The sequence below is a fragment of the Anabrus simplex genome, chromosome 1 (assembly GCF_040414725.1).
Source record: "Anabrus simplex isolate iqAnaSimp1 chromosome 1, ASM4041472v1, whole genome shotgun sequence".
NCBI classification, from domain to species: Eukaryota; Metazoa; Arthropoda; class Insecta; order Orthoptera; family Tettigoniidae; genus Anabrus; species Anabrus simplex.
Window position 1 is genome coordinate 480,136,027 of NC_090265.1, and position 22,086 is coordinate 480,158,112.

The 22,086-nt window shown below is 40.8% G+C and overlaps 1 protein-coding gene across 7 annotated transcripts in view; it reads right to left on the minus strand.

Moving 5' to 3' along the window:
• LOC136856974 (uncharacterized) overlaps positions 1 to 8,161 on the minus strand; it is a 247,585-nt gene extending 239,424 nt beyond the window's left edge. For 2 of the 7 annotated variants that reach the window (XM_067135288.2, XM_067135286.2), the window contains exons 1-3: positions 8,064 to 8,161; positions 7,813 to 7,898; positions 7,351 to 7,560 (exon numbers count right to left, since the gene is read on the minus strand). In XM_067135288.2, coding sequence (XP_066991389.1) covers positions 7,351 to 7,560; positions 7,813 to 7,844 — 242 coding nt within the window. In that variant the 5' untranslated portion in view covers positions 7,845 to 7,898; positions 8,064 to 8,161. The other 5 variants (XM_067135292.2, XM_067135289.2, XM_067135287.2 and 2 more) reach the window with 4 other exon arrangements.
• Between the last annotated feature and the right edge of the window lie 13,925 nt (positions 8,162 to 22,086).

Genomic DNA, 22,086 nt, shown 5'->3' on the forward strand with positions numbered 1-22,086 from the left:
GAGTGAGGTTATTGTGAAGTATTTCTTGCATTTTATGCATTATATCAACAAAGCTAAGGGGGTCTGAGGGCTTAAGTCCGCAGGTAGGAGGATTTGAGGAAAAGTGAGGTTATCGTGAAGTATCTCCTGCATTTTACAACTACTAAATTACCTTTTTTCTAGCTGTGTGGACAGTATGTGCCATGGCGATAAAAAAGAGCCTCTCAAAGGGAGTGTGGCCCCCGAAAGGGCCACTGTTTTCATGAGAGAGATTGGCCTGGATGTGCAAAAATACATTGACACTAATAAATGACTTATTTCTCACGCCATGACCCTTTTAAACTTCCCTGGCCACTTCATAATTTTCTTCTTCTGCAATGGTTGGTAACAAAATCTCTGCCTCACCCTAGGTGTCAATGACTTCTTCCTCTTCCATATGTGAACCAATCACCGTTATAGAACCGATAAGCAATAGACTATGGCGTCAAACAGTATTTTTGGTTATAAAAGTAAATTTACTTCTAGGGGCAGGCAGGTTGGTCCCTGGCAAGCATATAGAACACATCTCTTCCACAATCATTTTTAGGTGAGAATAGCAGCATTTAAAGTAACACTTTATGTAATAATACTTGCGTACCCCTAAATAAATTTCTACCAAATTTTCTTGACTTAACACTTTACAGTAAAGTGTGTGTTAATAAAGAAATAATAAATCATCAGTCTTCCAATGAGGATGACCTTCCGGTTCCAGAATACAATCAGGTTACAATTTCAATATAATTTAAAAGCATCAAAAATTGGAAATTTATAATTGTTAATTTAGTTATCAATATTATGGCAGGCCTAAGTCACGCGGAGATGGGTGTTAATTCAATTTCAGTCTAGCAAGCAACTTTACACCAGTATGTGGCGCATATACAGCAAATACAATTAGTGCTAAATAAGAAATGTTCAAATAATTAGAGGCCTCATTAGAACTGTACTGTTATGAAAAACACTGTTATAGATTCTTCCTTCACTATTCTCTACAACAAAGCATAATTAGACTTTTTCCAGACATAAGCCTATGATTAGCATTAATTGTTAACAGGGCATTTTTTTTTTTGCGAACTGCAAGTTGCTTTATATCGCACTGACACAGAGAGGTATTATGGCGACGATGGGACAGGAAGGGGCTAGGAGTATAAAGGAAGCTGCCGTGGCCTTAAGGTACAGCCCAAGCATTTGCCTGGTGTGAAAATAGGAAACCACTGAAAAACATCTTCAGGGCTGCCGACAGTGAAACCCACTATCTCCCGAATACTGGCCGCAGTTAAGCAACTGCAGCTATCGAGCTCGGTGTTCTTTATTTCAAGCAGATGTTTGTTACACTGTTTAACACTACCTACATACATTCATCATTATAGACCGTTATGCCGTTTAACGTTCAGCCTGCAAGCCTCCGAATTTTCTAAAATGTCGCCACAATCCTCTATTTGCAACTAGCACTGTGGCCTGATTTAGTTCAATAACTTACCTTTAAATCGTTAGAAACAGAGTAACCATCGTCATCCTGGACTCCTACTTATCTTACCCTCCATAACATAGTCCATTATTCTCCTAGGTAACCTCTCCTCCTCCATTCGCCTTGCATGACTCAACACTGAAGCTGGTTTATGTGTACTACTTCATCCATTGCGTTCATTCTAACTTAACCTTTATCTCTTCATTCCAAGTACCCTCCTGCCATTGTTTCCACCTGTTTGTACCAGCAATCATTCTTCCTACTTTCATGTTTGTTACTTCTAACTTATGAATAAGGTACCCAGAGTCCACCCAGCTTTCGCTCCCATAAAGCAAAGTTGGTTTGAAAACAGACCAATGTAAAGAGTTTCGTCTGGGAGCTGACTTCCTCCTTTATCCGAACTGCAAGCTCACTGCATTAGCTTTACTGCATCTTGATTCAATCTCACTATATAACCATCCTGGGAGAACACATCCTAAATACTTGAAATTATCTACCTGTTCCAGCTTTGTATCATCAATCTGACATTCAATTCTGTTGTATTTATTACCTACTGACATCAATTTATTCTTCAAAAGGCTAATTTTCATACCATACTCATTGCACCTACAGATATGTTCAAATTAGACTCAACAGGCAGATCAAGCACTTTTTTAATTCTCTTCCCAAAATCTTTAAAAACATTTATATTAACAAAACTAGTATTTTAGCATAACATCAGTCCCTTGCATAAGTTGTTTGCTGTTTGGAGGTATCTCCAGTTAATCTAGCCCACTTTCGTCATTCATCACACCAACTTCATAACTTCATACGTAAAACTTAACCTACAAAATTACTACTACATCATTACAATTAAATCCCTGAATACAACTGAGCAGTTTAGTACTTTGTGTGGTACCCTTTGTATTGAATGACACTAGCCATTTTGGCATGCTTTTCTCAAGATTTACGTACATATCCTTCAGTTCCACACCTGTATACCACAGATTGTTTATTTCTGCAATCAGTTGATGTATGTATGTTATGTTCTTTTTCATGACTTGTGTTTCACGAAGTTCAATACATTTACTATTGGATTCATGTCCAGACTGTTGCCCGGCCATGGAAGAACGCTGATATCCTCCTTTAAAAATTTTGTGACACTTTTGGCCTTATAACAGGGTGCACTATCATGCATGAACATGAAAACCATCGTCAAAGCATTCTTCGGTCTGAGGAAGGAGTTGTCCTTCAAGAACCCATTTGTAATTGTCCTGTTTCATTGTCCCCTCCAAAATTTGAATTCGTCCAGGCCATAGATGGACATCACACCCCACACCATCGTTGCAGTTGGGTGTTTCACAGTCTGTTGTATGCACTCCAACTTTTATTCCTCTCCACGTCGACGACGTACATATCTTGAACATTCTTCAGAAATGCTGAAATACGACTCGTCACTAAAACACTTTCTTCCCTTCATCACACCAGTGATGAAGTTATTTTGCCCATTCTAAACGTGAATGTGCCATTGATGGGGTGCCCTACACTTCCTTGGTCTGCACGATTTAATGCCCTCACTACACAAGATCCTCCGGACACTTCCAGGAGGAACAACTGCTCTATAACCTGCCCTTTTAATGCTCAAGTCCTTAGAAGTGCATTTTCTATTGAGAAGAGCCAAATTTTTTGGTGTTCTAATGCCTCGTGGAGAAAGATTTGATTTTCGCCCACACTTTCCCCACTATTTTGATGATAAGTTGTATTCTGCCTCAATTCTACACTAATTCTACTCACTGATTATTGACTTAAAGACACTGGTTATGTGAACGCTGGTGATACACGAAATATCACTAATATTTGTCACAAATTGAAGAGTAATTGTTTTTACTCAAAGTCTCAAATCCCAGGTTGATTAAGAAATAATACGAAATATTTTATTTTAGAGAATACATACTTTACTGCCTTACAACTATTTCTGCTACGTCGCAGCACTTCCGTAAGTGTTTTGTTTGTCCAACACTGTCATCTGTGATGTCTTTGCTCACTGAACGTCTTTGGTGTCGTTTTATTGATTTTTCTCATTAGATGTAATTTGATGGGCTGTCACTTCAAGAGCACTGTAACCGATTCATTAAACGATTTATTGGTCCAGGGAACATGCTATTTTTGGTTCAACAAAATACCTGCACTCCCATTCATTGGTGCCAGCCAACGAGCTAGAAAGAGAGCTAGAGCTCGTTGGTGCCAGCCCTGAACCTTAAGAAAAAACAAACGACGGCGCGAGCAGCGGAATGCAAGACATATAGACAAAGATAACTAAGATCACAGACATAGCACTCCCATTCATCGGTGCCAACCCTGGACCTCAAGAAAGAAACAAAAAACGGCGCAAGCAGCGGAATGCAACATAATGGACTCCTGTTTACAGCTCGCGTATTCATATTTCTTGCTAGTAACAACGGTATTTCTTAATCAACCTGGGATTTGAGACTTAATTTCAGTAAATCAATGATTACCTTCCATTTGTGACAAATATTAGTGATATTTCGTGGATCACCAGCATTCACGTAACCAAAGACACTTTACGTGTCATTTGCCTCTGAATACCTTCCTTCACTCAGCAGAGTATTGACAACTGCAATTTTACGTGGGGAAATGTCTTTGCCTTTCCCCATTATCAAAAAACAATCTGATTATACGGTACACAGCACTAGAAGTTGGAAAGAAACAACTGATTGAATAAAACTGTATGAGATCACTAAAATTAATGGTTAGAGATAGTTACACTTCCCTAGCAACAGTACAATCCACCAACAATGGCCATAACTACACTTTTTCACTGTTATCGGAAGCAAGAATCCAACTGCTACTTGCAGTCATAGAATAGGCAATGACTCTCCCTCCAAAACAAAACTGCTGAAGGTCAAAACAGAGCTGCGAACAGCTTGATGGATTCATAAACTGTGCAGGAAGTGATGTTGCACATGTTCACCAACAATCTGACAAGAAAAGTCCCTTTTATGAAGAGGTATCTTAAATGTATTTCAAAATAGCATGAATTCATCTGTTAGTCTAATAATTTGAACAGATCTGTACTTTCAAGTTGCAGGCTTTCCACACAATCTGCCATCAAGACAAGTCTTCAGCATAGGCCAGACTGCTTACTACATTTCCACCTAACTGAATCCCTCCCTGCCACTTTATACCTTTCAGCAGATCCATGTAAACTACGAACAACAAAGGTGAAAGATTACAGCCTTTTCTAACCCCTAAAAGTAACCTGAACCAAAAACTCGTACCATCAATTCTCACTGCAGCCCAATTGTCAATATTTCCCTAGAATTAACTTCTGTGTTCTTTTAATGGCACTAGTTGATGGCAATAGGATAGAACCCAGAGTTGACCATGAATTGCTGTCATCAGCATTATCAGACTGCTCACTTTCAGAAAACATTCAGAAAACTGAACATATGCTTATCAGTTTCACTGTAATATTTCCAACAACCCATCACTAACTTCTTCTAGAACTCCCTTATCTGTTCTGCAATCTAAAGTATTGATTTTAACACACTCCTAACCTCACATGGAAGAGACAGCTCTATTACAAAATAACCGACTCAACACAATGCGACATAACTGGGTTTGCAGGATGCTGAAGACACCACAGCTTATAAATGCTATTCTCTAAAACAATAGACATGCTTGGAAAGCATTCAAATGAGGTTATTTTAAACTAAAATTTTTTCCAAGAAGGTATATTTATGGTGTGGGTGGCTTAGGAATTGAAATATTACATACCAATGTCAATGGACAGATTTTAGAAGAGATCTGATAATCTTGCACAGCATAGGAAAATGGATAAGACTGCAGCCATCTGGGAGGTATTCACAATCACTGAAAACTGTGAGAAATGTTTACTCCTCTGAATTCATTTCTATTGAACAGTTTGTTCTTTTTTTTGGGAACGGGGTGGGAGCATGGACATTACCAGCTGCTGCACTTCTTCCCAATTTAATTATATTTGGGGGGAAATACATCTTTAGGCAGTTCACTGATAGCAAACCTGCCAAACATTTTATTTTTTAAAAATGTGATGCCTGGACAACATATACTGCTGCAATGCGAATGTACACAAGGAAGCAACCCAAAGGACCCTTTTTAGTATCGATTTCACACCCAGACACATCGTGCTGGTTTTCAGAGCCTGTTCAATGAACAGTGTGGAATATCACTGTAGACTAAATACACAGAATTTCATTGAAAAAAACTCACCCTCATACATACAAAGAGAACAAACCAACGCCTACCTAACCGCTGATATCAAAGTAAGAGTGTACAGTTTTTGCTTATTGCAACCAAATGACATTGTCACACGTGCCAAAGAAAGGTAGGAATGTTCTTAGGATTTCAACAATGCATCCTAATAGCACAGAAATCCATTTTTCATCAGAGAAACTAAAAAGGCAATCATACCTTCTACAACGTAATAAAAGGTGGTAACACAGTGGACAAAATATCCAACATATTCCATAGCTGGAAGGATCAAACAATTGCCTTTGGAGGGTGTTTTTTTTTTTCATGCTGGATATGCCAGCTATGAATGCGCCAAGTAATTTTCATGTCCAATACGGTAATGATTCAACGAAATTTACCAGAATTTGCGAGAAGAGTTAAGGCAGGATTTACTACAGCCTCGCGTGGAAAAAAGACTAGTTACAATTGTTTGAAAAGAATTCGGTGAAAGACACCAAAACTAACCGATCCGTCAGAGGCAACAACTGCTGAACAACTACCTCGCGCGTCAAGAAGGTGCACAGTTAGTATCAAATAAGACAAAACATCCCTGCTGCAAATTCCATCAGTTCAGAAAGCATCTGTGCCGACTGCTGCGTCAAAGAATACATTCAGATGGAGTCAGGAATGAAGACAATTGTGAACACCATCCTATGACAGGTGAAATACTGTTTCTAGAACTGTTTTTACGTAGTAGTAGTTTGAAAATGAGGAACTGAACTTAAAAATTCATTAGCATTATCAATCAACCACCACTAATCTGCATTTAAGGCTGTCGCTCAGATGGCAGATCCCTTTCAGTTGTTTACCTAGACACTTAAATGATTCAATAAAGTTTGGAGTTTATCAAATATCTCATGGTAAATTACTCCTATCCCAAATTCCTCTCCCTATAAACGAGCTCCTATTCGGATACTGACGGTACTGTACGAAAAATTTGATACTACGTTCAAAATAAGAAAGGTTGTCAAAACTGTGATGCCAAATTTCTCAGTAATATTTCTAAGGTAGTAATAAAGCACGGTACATTTGGCCTTTATCTGGGTGTGTTGTGAGCACACCACCTACAATTTTACATAACTTTTAGCCACATGCCTAGTATAAAGGCTAAACAATAATTCTTTAAATAGGCCAAGTTACATCGTTAGATAAATATTGTGCCTACGAAATGTAAACATCGCATTCGAAGAAGTTTCCTGGCATTTCCGGCCACTTAACAGTATTTTAAAATACGATAAAACTAATTTGGGAGTTCAAGAACACCTTCCCAAATTTTGGATTTCATCCATTCAAGTTGGTAAAAATCCAACTGCAACCCAACCTGCAATCTGTATCCCTAACCTTAATACATTTCTAGTCGGGACCCATAACCCTCCGATCAAATATAATTCGTTAAGGATAAGACGTATAAAACACGGCAAGATCGTGCTTTAGCATTGAAACTGAACTTAGGAACGACGATCAGTATGCAGCAGGAAAAAATCTTCTCAGCCTACTTATCGGAATCTGCAGATCTAAGGGTAGCACCCAAGACAGTAATTCGACGACACTAAGAACCCGACAAACTATCAAAACCCGTAAGTAATAAAACCAACCTGTTAGTGACATTTGAGTGGGGAACATAGAAGTTCTTCAAAAAAGGCTGCAGATCATTCAAATTCCATTCAGGCTTGCGTAATTTTTCTCCGGGCTGTTTACCTTTCGCATCATTCTTAAATTTATTCGTTTCAGTCCTGGAATTCACGAAAGTCTGCTGGTTGTTCCAAAATCGGGTCTTGTTCAGGTGTTCTCGTTCCCCCCTATACCTAAAAAAAGAAATCTCACAATGTGCTTATTGATCCATACAACGAGCACAGTAAGAAGTCATTCCAAATTAATCCTTATGTCATATGAACATGGCCAACTGTCAGGTATACAGACGGAGTCAAACCAATTGTCTCACGTACAATTAAGTTAAATTGACAATCCGTAAAATGGCGGATAGAAAATACATTAAGCATCATAGGAGACCACAGTATTACTATCGAAACAAATGCAACTAATTCGTAAGTACGTACATGGTTTGATTAGGATATCCGTTGCTGTACATGATACAGCAATACTTTCTCTTTTGTGTCCAAATGTCACTTGCCACCAATCAAACCTGAAACAAAGGGTCGTAAAAATATCGCGAATTAATACTGACCAACCACTGAATTACAACACGTACAGTAACACAGCCAACGGTTCCTCTCTCAGCAACTACAAATGAAATCTAACATCGATCCCAAATTACCCCAGCCTACATACGACTGATGGTCGCCATTACCTTCCCAACCGGCGAACAAAACGATAATGGCTGGCAGAACACCAGCAGCAGGCGGACAGAAGCAAAAGTAGTTCCGTGCTCCAGTTCCTAACTTCTATTCCTGAGCATTAACCAACCAGAGGACATCAAAATAGAATCATGGCAGCCACCAGATGTCTCTTACACTTATGCAGCGCCAGTTACAAACCAAGGGCTCTCTTGGAAAACAATACATACAACCAAGACCATCTAATCTTTCGAGAAGAGAATGATATTCTCTAGATAATACAATAAAATGAATCGGGTTGGTCGAGCGAAGGAAATAGGTCAGCAAAAGAAGTTTAAATAAGAATAGTCCAACTCTCCTTTTTTTCTTTCAATGGAATTTCGCCGCATTGACATCCGGAAGTAGAATAAGGCTCCATAACTCTCCTAAGTACCTGTACTGAAATTAAATTTATCGCCACTTTCAAGCCAGCGTTCAGGAGCATTTCTCTTACATGATCCTTGTTCAGGAGAGGTTAAAATAATCACACGCTCCTTCTCGTCTGATGGCTACTCCATAGATATTCCCGATTTCTTAAAATGAAAAACTGTGATACGGTACTTCGTTGCATGTAGGTAAAATGTTTTACTAAAAGGACAGCAGTGCCATACCACATTCTCTCTGGTACCATATAAGGTGGACCTGAGGTGTAGCAAATATGATAGGCCTACGGACCCGCTGCAGAAATTGTATTTGGACCCCTCAAAATATCCATATAGAACCTATAATACACCTAAATTTAACTGCAGCGAACATAAACGAAATTTTAATGCAAACTACATCATTTTAATATAGTACAGTATTTGCAAAGAGAGTAACTGTAAGTATGTCGGGCCCTGTGGTGTAGGGGGCAACGCGTCCGCCTGTCACCCGGTGGCCCCGGGTTCGATTCCCGGCCAGTCCAGGGTTTTTTAATTGTAATGACGTGTGACGTCCTTAATCTTCCTTTCTTCACACACAATATTCTACACTACCGCCATTGAAATTACACGCAGGTTCATACAATTTTGCCAGTAGGGCCAAAAGATCCACATGGGTCGACGCCCCGAATAAATAGCATTTAAAAAACACTATAAGAATGCATAACTAATACATTTAAAAAATATTTTGTAGGGATTGAAATGCAGCATCAACTTCTATCTTCTGTTGTTTATATATATATATATATATATATATATACTCACATCAAAGTTACATTAATGTTATGTCCCTCTAACTACTGTTACGGTCACATCAAAGCCTAATTAAACCGGGCCTTACGGCGTGCTTTCTAGGGTGTTAAAGTACCGGTATTGATTTCACTGACATCAGCAGGTCAACTAGCGCTTTCACATGCGATGCTGAGGAGACTGATTTCAGCGAGCCTGTCTTGAGTCATATCATGCCATAATTAGTTTTTTGCAAGTTCTAGTTCGAAAATGTTCGGCGGAAGAAACAATTACAGGAAGAGTCAGAAATTGGTACAACGCCATGCATAAAACTGTGGCACTTGTACCTATGATTATCTATTTCAAATAGCTTTATTAAGTCAGTAAAGAGGTTTGTTATGGTTTTTTTTTTTTCGGTGCGTTTGCTGAGAGAGCGTGCCGCTCGTGTTACGAGAGACGGCTGTGCTAATAATAATAATAATAATAATAATAATAATAATAATAATAATAATAATAATAATAATAATCATCATCATCATCATCATCATCTGTTTATCCTCCAGGTTCGGCTTTTCCCTCGGACTCAGCGAGGGATCCCACCTCTACCGCCTCAAGGGCAGTGTCCTGGAGCTTCAGACTCTCGGTCGCGGGATACAACTGGGGAGTATGACTAGTACCTCACCCAGGCTGCCTCACCTGCTATGGTGAACAGGGGCCTTGTAGGAGGATGGGAAGATTGGAAGGGATAGGCAAGGATGAGGGAAGGAAGCGGCCGTGGCCTTAAGTTAGGTACCATCCCGGCATTCGCATGGAGGTGAAGTGGGAAACCATGGAAAACCACTTCGAGGATGGCTGAGGTGGGAATCGAACCCACCTCTACTCAGTTGACCTCCCGAGGCTGAGTGGACACCGTTCCAGCCCTCGTACCACTTTTCAAATTTCGTGGCAGGGCCGGGAATCGAACCCGGACCTCCGGGGGTGGCAGCTAATCACGCTAACCACTACATCACAGAGGCGGCAATAATAATAATAATAATAATAATAATAATAATAATAATAATAATAATAATAATAATAATAATAATAATAATAATTGCATCTAGATGCATTCAACTGATAGCTAATTACGAATTGTAAAAACTATATTTTTCAACCCATTCTGCAAAAGCATTGTACCGGGTGAGTTGGCCGTGCGGTTAGGGGCGCGCGGCTGTGAGTGGCAGTGAGTGGGTTCGAATCCCACTGTCGACAGCCCTGAAAATGGATTTCCGTGGTTTCCCATTTTCATACTAGGAAAATGCTGGGGCTGTACCTTAATTAAGGCCACGGCCGCTTCCTTCCAACTCCTAGGCCTTTCCTATCCCATCGTCGCCATAAGAGCTATATGTGTCGGTGCGACGTACAGCCACTAGCAAAAGCATTGTTATGTAACCTTTCCCGTTCAGAATGACATTTGGGTAAATTTATTTATTTATTTATTTATTTATTTATTTATTTATTTATTTATTTATTTATTTATTTATTTATTTATTAGGGCCCCGTCTGCGTTACAGGCCTTGCAGGCCATGACGTTGCGTTAGGTGGACTGATATCTAAATGTTTGAGGATTAATGGTAGCCTAAGCCTATATTGTATTAGCTAGGCTGGCGTAGGATATATTTCCTAAATGACAATCAACACGTAGCAAGACCTTACTTTTGGTTGGTGGGTGGTGGAATTCCTAAATTAAAACTAAAAGTAGGTAGACTAAAAAACTAACATGGAAGATTTAAAATTCGAAGGTTTCAATTTTTACCAGAGCAAATATAATCAAACTCAAAATGTGCAGCTAGTACTCGTACTTCCTTCCAGCATTACGCGGATCTTGGATTCTGTTTACTGTAACTTGTTTCACAACATAACGTTCATCTCACCTATTCAGTATCTTTTCTTTTGCTTTTCTTGGTGATTTTTTGTGGTTCCTCTATATCTGAATTTGTTAAACACATAGTGTATTGTGGAATACGGTTTATTTACTTTGCGTCCAATTTCACGCAGAGAATACCCTTGCGATCTGAGAGATACAATTACGTATCTTAGTTCGTCACTTAACTCTGTTCTTTTACCAATTATGTAACACACGCCCTGGTGCACTAAGTGCGAAACTACATAAATATTTGCTCACTCTGATTTTTGACACACTTTTATTGGGTAGTTCTTCTTACGCTATAATTATAACGTATAATACAACGAAACATGTAGGAAAACATAATAACACGTTATACAAATATTTTGATTAAATCAAACTCTTCTGAAAGTCATTAGTACGCCATTTGTCGTGCATTAAATAAAAGCAAATACAGTAGAGACAATTCGCGACCCTTCCGGATTTAACCTTGTTAAAATGGGAGACAAGTCACAAGTGGCGCTCCTAGTGGCTTGACCTGAAAATTCGCGCTAAATTCAAATATCAATGCAAATGTATATACGGAAATGGATAAATATTATTACATCTAGAAAGAAAGTGTTACTCAGATATTAACTTCAAAGTTGCTAAAGCAATTCTAAATAAATGAATGAATAATTATTTAACAGGTTATTATTTAAAGACTGAAATTGGACATATAATTAAGATGTGAAATGGACTGCTGTGAAAGGGCTTGATCTTTCATTTATGCATTACCTTTTTAGCTTTAGAATTCCTGCCTGAACGTTCACGGCTAGATTTTTCTTTTTTCATTTAAAAGCATTGTATCGTCATATTAAAACACTTGTCAACAAAAATATCGGCACATTCCTTACACACATGATTCAATGAATTTACATTTAAAAGCTGAACAATTTTCCTTTTAACTTAAAGCCTACTAACAGGAAGAAAATCTATAAATTTAGGCTCAAAAACATTCAAACTTCCCCTATAAGCAATACTTGTCATAATGCCATTACATTAGGGTAAAGCATATTTATATCATCATATTGATTCAACAAAATATGTACATTTCTTAAATCACCCATATTTTCTTCAGTGCTTGACAACACATTACGGCATTCCGAATAGGGTAACTTGGAACACAGCCAGCCACACTCATATACATAAGTATTTTCCTGAATTAAATCAAACCCACAGATCACACCTACAACAACACATCGGTGTTGAAGATTAACTGCTGCACTATACAATAAAATATGCGTATCATATTTTAAGCCAGTTAAAATACGGGTCGAGCAGGTCAGAAGATTATGAAGTACTATAAAAATCTCTCTGTCACTGGAAGAACATACACTGACTGACAGAGCAAATGCAACACCAAGAAGGAGTGGTTCGAAAGGGATGAAAGTTGAGGAAAAAACAGAGACGGCACGGACGAATAATTGATGTTTATTTCAAACCGATATGCAGGTTACACAATGCGCACGGCATCGACTCACTAGGATGTAGGACCACCGCGAGCGGCGATGCACGCAGAAACACGTCGAGGTACAGAGTCTATAAGAGTGCGGATGGTGTCCTGAGGGATGGTTCTCCATTCTCTGTCAACCATTTGCCACAGTTGGTCGTCCGTACGAGGCTGGGGCAGAGTTTGCAAACGGCGTCCAATGAGATCCCACACGTGTTCGATTGGTGAGAGATCCGGAGAGTACGCTGGCCACGGAAGCATCTGTACACCTCGTAGAGCCTGTTGAGAGATGCGAGCAGTGTGTGGGCGGGCATTATCCTGCTGAAACAGAGCATTGGGCAGCCCCTGAAGGTACGGGAGTGCCACCGGCCGCAGCACATGCTGCACGTAGCGGTGGGCATTTAACGTGCCTTGAATACGCACTAGAGGTGACGTGGAATCATACGCAATAGCGCCCCAAACCATGATGCCGCGTTGTCTAGCGGTAGGGCGCTCCACAGTTACTGCCGGATTTGACCTTTCTCCACGCCGACGCCACACTCGTCTGCGGTGACTATCACTGACAGAACAGAAGCGTGACTCATCGGAGAACACGACGTTCCGCCATTCCCTCATCCAAGTCGCTCTAGCCCGGCACCATGCCAGGCGTGCACGTCTATGCTGTGGAGTCAATGGTAGTCTTCTGAGCGGACGCCGGGAGTGCAGGACTCCTTCAACCAATCGACGGGACGGGAAATTGTTCTGGTCGATATTGGAACAGCCAGGGTGTCTTGCACATGCTGAAGAATGGCGGTTGACGTGGCGTGCGGGGCTGCCACCGCTTGGCGGCGGATGCGCCGATCCTCGCGTGCTGACGTCACTCGGGCTGCGCCTGGACCCCTCGCACGTGCTACATGTCCCTGCGCCAACCATCTTCGCCACAGGCGCTGCACCGTGGACACATCCCTATGGGTATCGGCTGCGATTTGACGAAGCGACCAACCTGCCCTTCTCAGCCCGATCACCATACCCCTCGTAAAGTCGTCTGTCTGCTGGAAATGCCTCCGTTGACGGCGGCCTGGCATTCTTAGCTATACACGTGTCCTGTGGCACACGACAACACGTTCTACAATGACTGTCGGCTGAGAAATCACGGTACGAAGTGGGCCATTCTCCAACGCCGTGTCCCATTTATCGTTCGCTACGTGCGCAGCACAGCGGCGCATTTCACATCATGAGCATACCTCAGTGACGTCAGTCTACCCTGCAATTGGCATAAAGTTCTGACCACTCCTTCTTGGTGTTGCATTTGCTCTGTCAGTCAGTGTATATGCAAACACAATATTACTTACATTTTCTTGTCATGAGGGAAACTGAAGAAAGACCGCGCATTCTTCTCCACTTCATAGTTACTGCAGCCAAACACAGCACATGCCTTTCCCCTCATGTTGAGAGGAGATATCAAGGAATGACACACGCTACTGTTTAATTATGTCAACTCACGGAACACGCATAAATAACACCAAAAACTTCGCACACAAATACACGTGCTCTTATGACAGAATCAGTTCTCAGGTCAATCCGCTAGAGAGAGCTCTAATAGCTGTCCCTCGATATCTCGCTGAGTGTCGCGTATTGTCTCTACTGTATTTGATAAAAGCAATAATTCCAGTGCCGCCTCAAAAATATTCGGCCACTATACATAAAGCAACATAAACTCGCATAATTCACAACCCGGTTCCACTTTCAGTTCTTTGTATGCCCAACTTGATGTTTTATGACGCCTTCCAGTCGATTCGGCATACTGGCGATAGCTTTGTTGATATAATGAGGGATTAATGTGGCCCACTTTTGTAGTAGTCTCCTCTTCAAGACTGTCAGGGAACTTGGCGGCCGCAATTGAAGAGCTGCCTTCATTTGAACCCACATATTCTTGATGGGGTTCAGATCTGGTGATTGTACTGGAATCTCCAAAATCATCGGGCAATTGTACAGCAGCCACCCCCTGACAAGTTATGACTTGTGCTTGGGGTCGTTATCTTGGTAGAACTTGAAAGTACGCTGTGTACCAAGTTGTTCCGCAGGTTGTCGCAAATTGTTTTCGAGGATAGCCAAATAAGTAGTATAATTGGACAGTTCGGGCGCCTCCACCCCACTGGCTCCCAGAGGCCACCTCCACCACCACCACAGCCAGAGGCCGTCTAGAGGCCTCCTCCACCACCACCACAGCCAGAGGCCTCCCAGAGGTCCCCTCCACCACCCGCGGGAAATTTGAATTTGTAAACAAAGCCACGTGCAACGCATCGCTAACCTCAGTACTGCCATCTTGACGGGCCTAAACCTCAGTAGTACCAACTTAACCTAACTAGCGCGAGATTTCAATAGGTAAACAAATCCACGTGCTTTTTGACAGCTGTCATCCGCCATCTTTAAACCACAGAGCACCGTGCTGCCCTTTTTATCGCAGTAGCTGCAAATTCGTCACCTGTCATCGGCAGTGCTGCCATCTTGGCGGGCCTAAACCTTAGTGCTACCAACTTAACCTCACTAGCGCGAGATTTGAATCGATAAACAAATCCACGTGCTTTTTTGACAGCTGTCATCCGCCATCTTTAATCTATAGAGCACAGTGCTGCCCTCTTTAGCTACTTACCTTTGAAATGTGGTGGCGGATAATTTGAAAAATGCTTTTTGACAGCAGCCATCTTTAATCTAGAGAGCACCGTGCTGCCCTCTTTAGCTAGATACCTTTGAAATGTGGTGGCAGGCAATTCCACATGACAGCAGCCATCTTTGAGCACCGTGCTGCCCTCTATGTGGTGGCGGCAAATTCTACATGCTCTTGTTTGGAAACAAACTCACGCGCTTTTTGGCAGCCGTCATCCGCCATCTTTAATCAACAGACCACAGTGCTGCCCTCTTTAGCTAGATACCTTTGAAATGTGGTGGCGGCAAATTCCACGTGCTCTTGTTTGGAAACAAAGCCATGTGCTTTTTGGCAGCTGTCATCTACCATCTTTAATCAATAGAGCACTGTGCTGCTATCATGCGGGCAATTTCGTCAGTTGTCATCCGCTATCTTTAATCCACAAAACACCGTGCTGCCCTCTTTATGGCTACTACCTTAAGCACGTAGTAGCGGGCAATTTGAAAAGTTCTGTTAGCTATCATCCGCCATCTTTAATCAAAAGTGCACCGTGCTGCCATCTTTAGCTAGATACCATTGAAATGTGGTGGCGGCAAATTGAAAAATTCCACGTGCTCTTGTTTGGAAAAAAACTCACGTGCTTTTTTGACAGCTACCATCCGCCATCTTTAATCAACAGAGCATAGTGCTGCCCTCTTTAGTTAGATACCTTTGAAATGTGGTGGAGGCAAATTCCACGTGCTCTTGTTTGGAAACAAAGCCATGTGCTTTTTTGACAGGTGTCATCTGCCATCTTTAATCAACAGAGCACCGTGCTGCTATCATGCGGATAATTTCGCCAGCTGTCATACGCCATCTTTAATCTACAGAGCACGGTGCTGCCCTCTGTAGTAGCGGGCAATTTGAAAAGTTCTGTTAGCTGTCATCCGTCATCTTTAATCAAGCGAGCACCGTGCTGTCATCTTTAGCTAGATACCTTTGCAATGTGGTGGTGGATAATTTAAAAAGAAAAATTCTACAGTAGCCCTCTCTCGACGCTAATTGCATAAGATGGCGGCTATACATGACTCCTTAAGGGTGCTTACGCAAGATGGCTGCTATACACAGGTTCTTATGAGACGCCCTTGGGATGCTTGCGCAAGATGGCAGTTATACATGACTCCTTATGAGATGCCCTAGGGATGCTTGCGCAAGATAGCGGCTGCTCTTATGGGACGGCTTAAGGGTCCTTGCACAAGATGGCTTGAGACGCCCTAAGGATGCTTGCGCAAGATGGCGGACACAAGATGGCGGCTATACACAACTCCTTATGAGACTCTTTAAGGGTGCTTGCGCAAGATGGCTGCCACTCTTATGAAGAAAGCTAGCTTAGAGGCTAACGTGTCGTGCTAGTTCGATTCATTAAATTTAGGGCTTAAATGCAAAATGTTTAATATCTCGAAAACGGTGCACCGTAGAGCAAACAGGACAAAAATTTTCCGCCTAATCCCTCGGTTCGCAGTATGAGGAACAAGAAAACTATAGTCTAATGATGGGATCAACGGTTCGGTTCCTACTTAGGCCCTTTGGCATTTACTCTGTTTTAGCTTGTATTGAAGCGAGTCTTCGTAACATGATCAGGTCTAGCTATGGTAGAGAGTATAACGTACCGGGCTGGTTCGATTCATTAAATTTCGAGGCTTAAATGCAAAATGTTAAATATCTCGAAAACGGTGCATCGTAGAGCAAAACGGACAAAATGTTTCCGCCTAATACGTAGGTTCGTAGTATCAGGAACAAGAAAAAACATAGTCTAATGATGAGATCAACGGTTCGATTCCTACTTAAGCCCTTTAGCATTGGCAGCTATCTATTTCTACAAGATGGTGGCTGCTCTTATGAGACACAAGATGGCTTGAGACGTCCTAGGGATGCTTACGCAAGATGACGGACACAAAATAGTGACTATACATAGCTCCTTATGAGACAGCTTAGGGATGCTCGCACAAGATGGCGGCTACTCTTATGAAGAAAGCTAGCTTAGAGGCTACTGCGCAAGATAACAGCTGCTGTTATGCATGCGGTGGAGCGCAATTTGAAATTATATGTGCTTAATCAACAGAACACCCTGCTGCCCTCTTTAGCTGAAATGTGGTGGCGCATAATTTGAAAAATTCCTTTTGACAGCTGTCATCTTTAAACAATGGCGACTATACATAGGCTGTTAAGGCCTTATCATTCTCCTCCTCCTCCTCCTCCTCCTCCGCCTCTTATGTCAAGGCATAGCTTTATATCGAACAAGTTAAAACCTCCATCGCGAAGGTAAGCGTGTACAGCGATAACATTATTGTGCATGTTTAGACTTTCGAAACATAAGAAGAGTAGAATCAAACGCTGTACTCGATACAACATGTGATCAGAACATTGATTGATGTGTTCAGAAAACAAAATAAGTGATCAAGACTAGAATCGAACACTGTACTCAATACATCATGTGTTTAGAATATGTCAGGGGATACCCTTGTTCTAAGAAGATCAGATTGAAACATAACAAGACTAGAATAGAACACTGTAATCGATGTTGTTAACTTCAACATGTAATCAGAACATTGATTGATGTGTTCAGAACACAAAATAAGTGATCATGACTAGAATCGAACACTGTACTCGATACAACATGTGATCAGATCATTGATCGATGTGTTCAGAACACAAAATAAGTGATCAAGACTAGAATCGAACACTGTACTCAATACAACATGTGTTTAGAACATGTTAGGGGGTACCCTTGTTCTAAGAAGATCAGAATGAAACATAACAAGACTAGAATCGAACACTGTAATCGATGTTGTCAACTTCAACATATGATCAGAACATTGTTTGATGTGTTCAGAGCAAAATTACAATTTTGATGATTTGCTTAGTGTCAAATCAAAAACTATGGAAACACACTGTGCACATATCGCGTAGCTAACTCGCTCAGTAAGCAATATTGCAAAACTACAACTTCAATGATTTGCCTAGTGTAAAAATCAAAAACACACTGTACCCATACTGCGCAGCTAACTCGCTCGGTAAACGATATAGCAAAAGTATAACTTCATTTTTTTTTACCTTCCATCATTCGCCTTGTGTGAAAATCAGTCGAACAAGTTATCGCATAAACATGTAACATGAAATATCAGTCAATCTGTTGGCATGGGTTACAAGCATGTAGCTTATGCGGGAAGTAAAATTAAACAGAACGCTAGTCCTATAAGAAATACTCTGCTTACATTTAAGTCCCTAGCTGTTGAACAAGTTATTACATAAATATGTAACATGAAATATCGGTTCGGAAACATATTGTTTCAATCTGTTGACATAGATTACAAGCATGTAGCTTGTGCAGGCGAGGGCTACTATGCAAAATGCTAAGCCGAAAAAATAATCGTGATAGGGTATGGAACCCAGGGGTTACATCTTATCAGAAGGGCAAAAAGGATGAAAGGACTCTTCCTCCTCCTTACCGCACATTCCTTGTAGGGCTAATTGGCTAAAGGGCTAATGGGCAAAAGGGCTAATGGGCTAAAGGGCTAATGGGTAAAAGGGCTAATGGGCTAAAGGGTTAATGGGCTAAAGGGCTAAAGGGCTAAAGGAGCAACAACCTCATCGATCGCTATCAGCAAGAACGCTTGTACTTTTTTAAGTGTAGAACATTAATCTTTATTGGTAAATGGTTTTATGTTCGGAACAAGGAATGGAACCTAGGGTTTACGTCTTACCTAATAAAATCCCCGAGGTGCGATGAGTTACGTTTTTCTAACTAGTGTTTGGAACACTGAACTTTTCAAGATGGCAAGAGTGAGGTTAGCAAAAGTACAAAGAATAGTCATCTTTCACAGCGTCTACACATTACCTATCGATTTTGCATGCATCGAATATCATACTGAACTTCTTCCACTAGATTGCGCTGCTACATACCATAACCTATACATATGAACTTAAAGTACAAGGAATAGCTATGTTTCACAGCGTGTACACATTACCTATCGATTTTGCATGTATCGACTCTCATACTAAACTTCTTCCGCTAGATTGTACTGCTATCTTATCATAACCTATATGCATGAACTTAAACTACAAAGAATAGCTATGTTCAAAGCGTGTACACATCACCTATCGATTTTGCATGCATCGACTTTCGTACAACGATCGCATATGTGTATTGTTAACGTATGTGTATAAAGTTAAACTTCTCCCGCTAGAGTGTACAACGATCACAATTGTGTACTGCTACTTATGTGCATGAATTTAAAGCATAAATAATAGTGTGTACACATCACGTATCGATGATGCATGCGCCGACTATCGTACTAGGCTTCTTCCGCTAGAGCATGTAGCAATTGCTTTTGTGTATCCCTAACCCATTTGCACGAACTTAAAGCACAAGGAAGAGCTATGTTCTAAAGCGTGTACACATCACCTATCGATGATGTATGCATCGACTATGGTACTAAACTTCTTCTACAACAGCGTGCAATCATCGCTTGTGTGTGCTGCAATCTTAACATACCCTATGTGCACGAACTTAAAGCACAAAGAATAGCCAAGTTCAAAGCGTGTACACATCACCTATCGATTTTGCATGCATCGACTTTCGTATTTAACTTCTTCCGATAGAGCGTGCGACAACCTTATAACTATGCTGCTAACTTAGTATAACTTATACGCATGAACTTAAAGCATAAAGAATAGCGATGTATCAAAATCTTGTGAACATAGCAGTAGCAGTAAGAATAGCAATGCTTTAAAAGCGTGTACGCATTGCCTATCGATTATACATGCATCAACTAGAGTGCTAAACTTCTCCCGCTAGAGTGTGCTGCTATCATAGCATAACCTATGTGCACGAACATAAAGCACGAAGAATAGTTAAGTTTCAAAGCGTGTACACATCACCTATCGATTTTGCATGCATCAGCTATTATACCAAACACATTCTGCTAGAATGTACAATGTTCACATGTGTTTGCGTTGCTACTTTAGCATGACCTATGCGCACGAATTTAAAACACAAAGAATAGCGTTTAAAAATCTTGCGAACATAGTAGCAGTAAGAATAGCAAGGTTTAAAAGCGTGTACATATCACCTTTTGATAATGCATACATCAACTACCGCACTAAACAACTTCTACGCGAGCGTGCGACCATCGCTTGCACGTGTGCTGCTATCTTAACATAACGTATGTGCACGAACTTAAAACATAAAGAATAGATATGTGTAAAAATCTTGTGAACATAGCAGAGTGTAGGTGTAGACATTGAACTTTGCATGCTGAAGCAGCATACTTCGTGACCGTGACGTCACAGCCAATTGCTCTTGTTTGGTAACATAGCCACGTGCTTTTTGGACAGCTGTCTCCTTGACGAACCGTAACCTCACTTTGGAGGACAATACAGCGTCGCTAACCTCACTGCTGCCATCTTTACGGCGGTAAACCTCAAGGCTGCCACCTTATGCATGTTATAGCGCGAAATTTAAAATCCAACAACAGAACATTGCTAACCTCACTCTTGCCATCTTTACGGCGGTAAACCTCAAGGCTTCCACCTTATGCATGTTATAGCGTAGAATTTAAAATCCAACAACAGAACATTGCTAACCTCACTCTTGCCATCTTGAAAAGTTCAGTGTTCCAAACACTAGTTAGAAAAAAAACGTAACTCATCACACCTCGGGGATTTTATTAGGTAAGACGTAAACCCTAGGTTCCATTCCTTGTTCTGAACATAAAACCATTTACCAATAAAGATTAATGTTCTACACTTAACAAAGTACAAGCGTTCTTGCTGATGGCGATCGATGAGGTTGTTGCTCCTTTAGCCCTTTAGCCCATTAACCCTTTAGCCCATCAGCCCCTTTGCCCATTAGCCCTTTTGCCCATTAGCCCTTTAGCCAATTAGCCCTACAAGGAATGTGCGGTAAGGAGGAGGAAGAGTCCTTTCATCCTTTTTGCCCTTCTGATAAGATGTAACCCCTGGGTTCCATACCCTATCACGATTATTTTTTCGGCTTAGCATTTTGCATAGTAGCCCTCGCCTGCACAAGCTACATGCTTGTAATCTATGTCAACAGATTGAAACAATATGTTTCCGAACCGATATTTCATGTTACATATTTATGTAATAACTTGTTCAACAGCTAGGGACTTAAATGTAAGCAGAGTATTTCTTATAGCACTAGCGTTCTGTTTAATTTTACTTCCCGCATAAGCTACATGCTTGTAACCCATGCCAACAGACTGACTGATATTTCATGTTACATGTTTATGCGATAACTTGTTCGACTGATTTTCACCCAAGACGAATGATGGAAGGTAAAAAAATTGAAGTTATACTTTTGCTATATCGTTTACCGAGCGAGTTAGCTGCGCAGTATGGGTACAGTGTGTTTTTGATTTTTACACTAGGCAAATCATTGAAGTTGTAGTTTTGCAATATTGCTTACTGAGCGAGTTAGCTACGCGATATGTGCACAGTGTGTTTCCATAGTTTTTGATTTGACACTAAGCAAATCATCAAAATTGTAATTTTGCTCTGAACACATCAAACAATGTTCTGATCATATGTTGAAGTTGACAACATCGATTACAGTGTTCGATTCTAGTCTTGTTATGTTTCATTCTGATCTTCTTAGAACAAGGGTACCCCCTAACATGTTCTAAACACATGTTGTATTGAGTACAGTGTTCGATTCTAGTCTTGATCACTTATTTTGTGTTCTGAACACATCGATCAATGATCTGATCACATGTTGTATCGAGTACAGTGTTCGATTCTAGTCATGATCACTTATTTTGTGTTCTGAACACATCAATCAATGTTC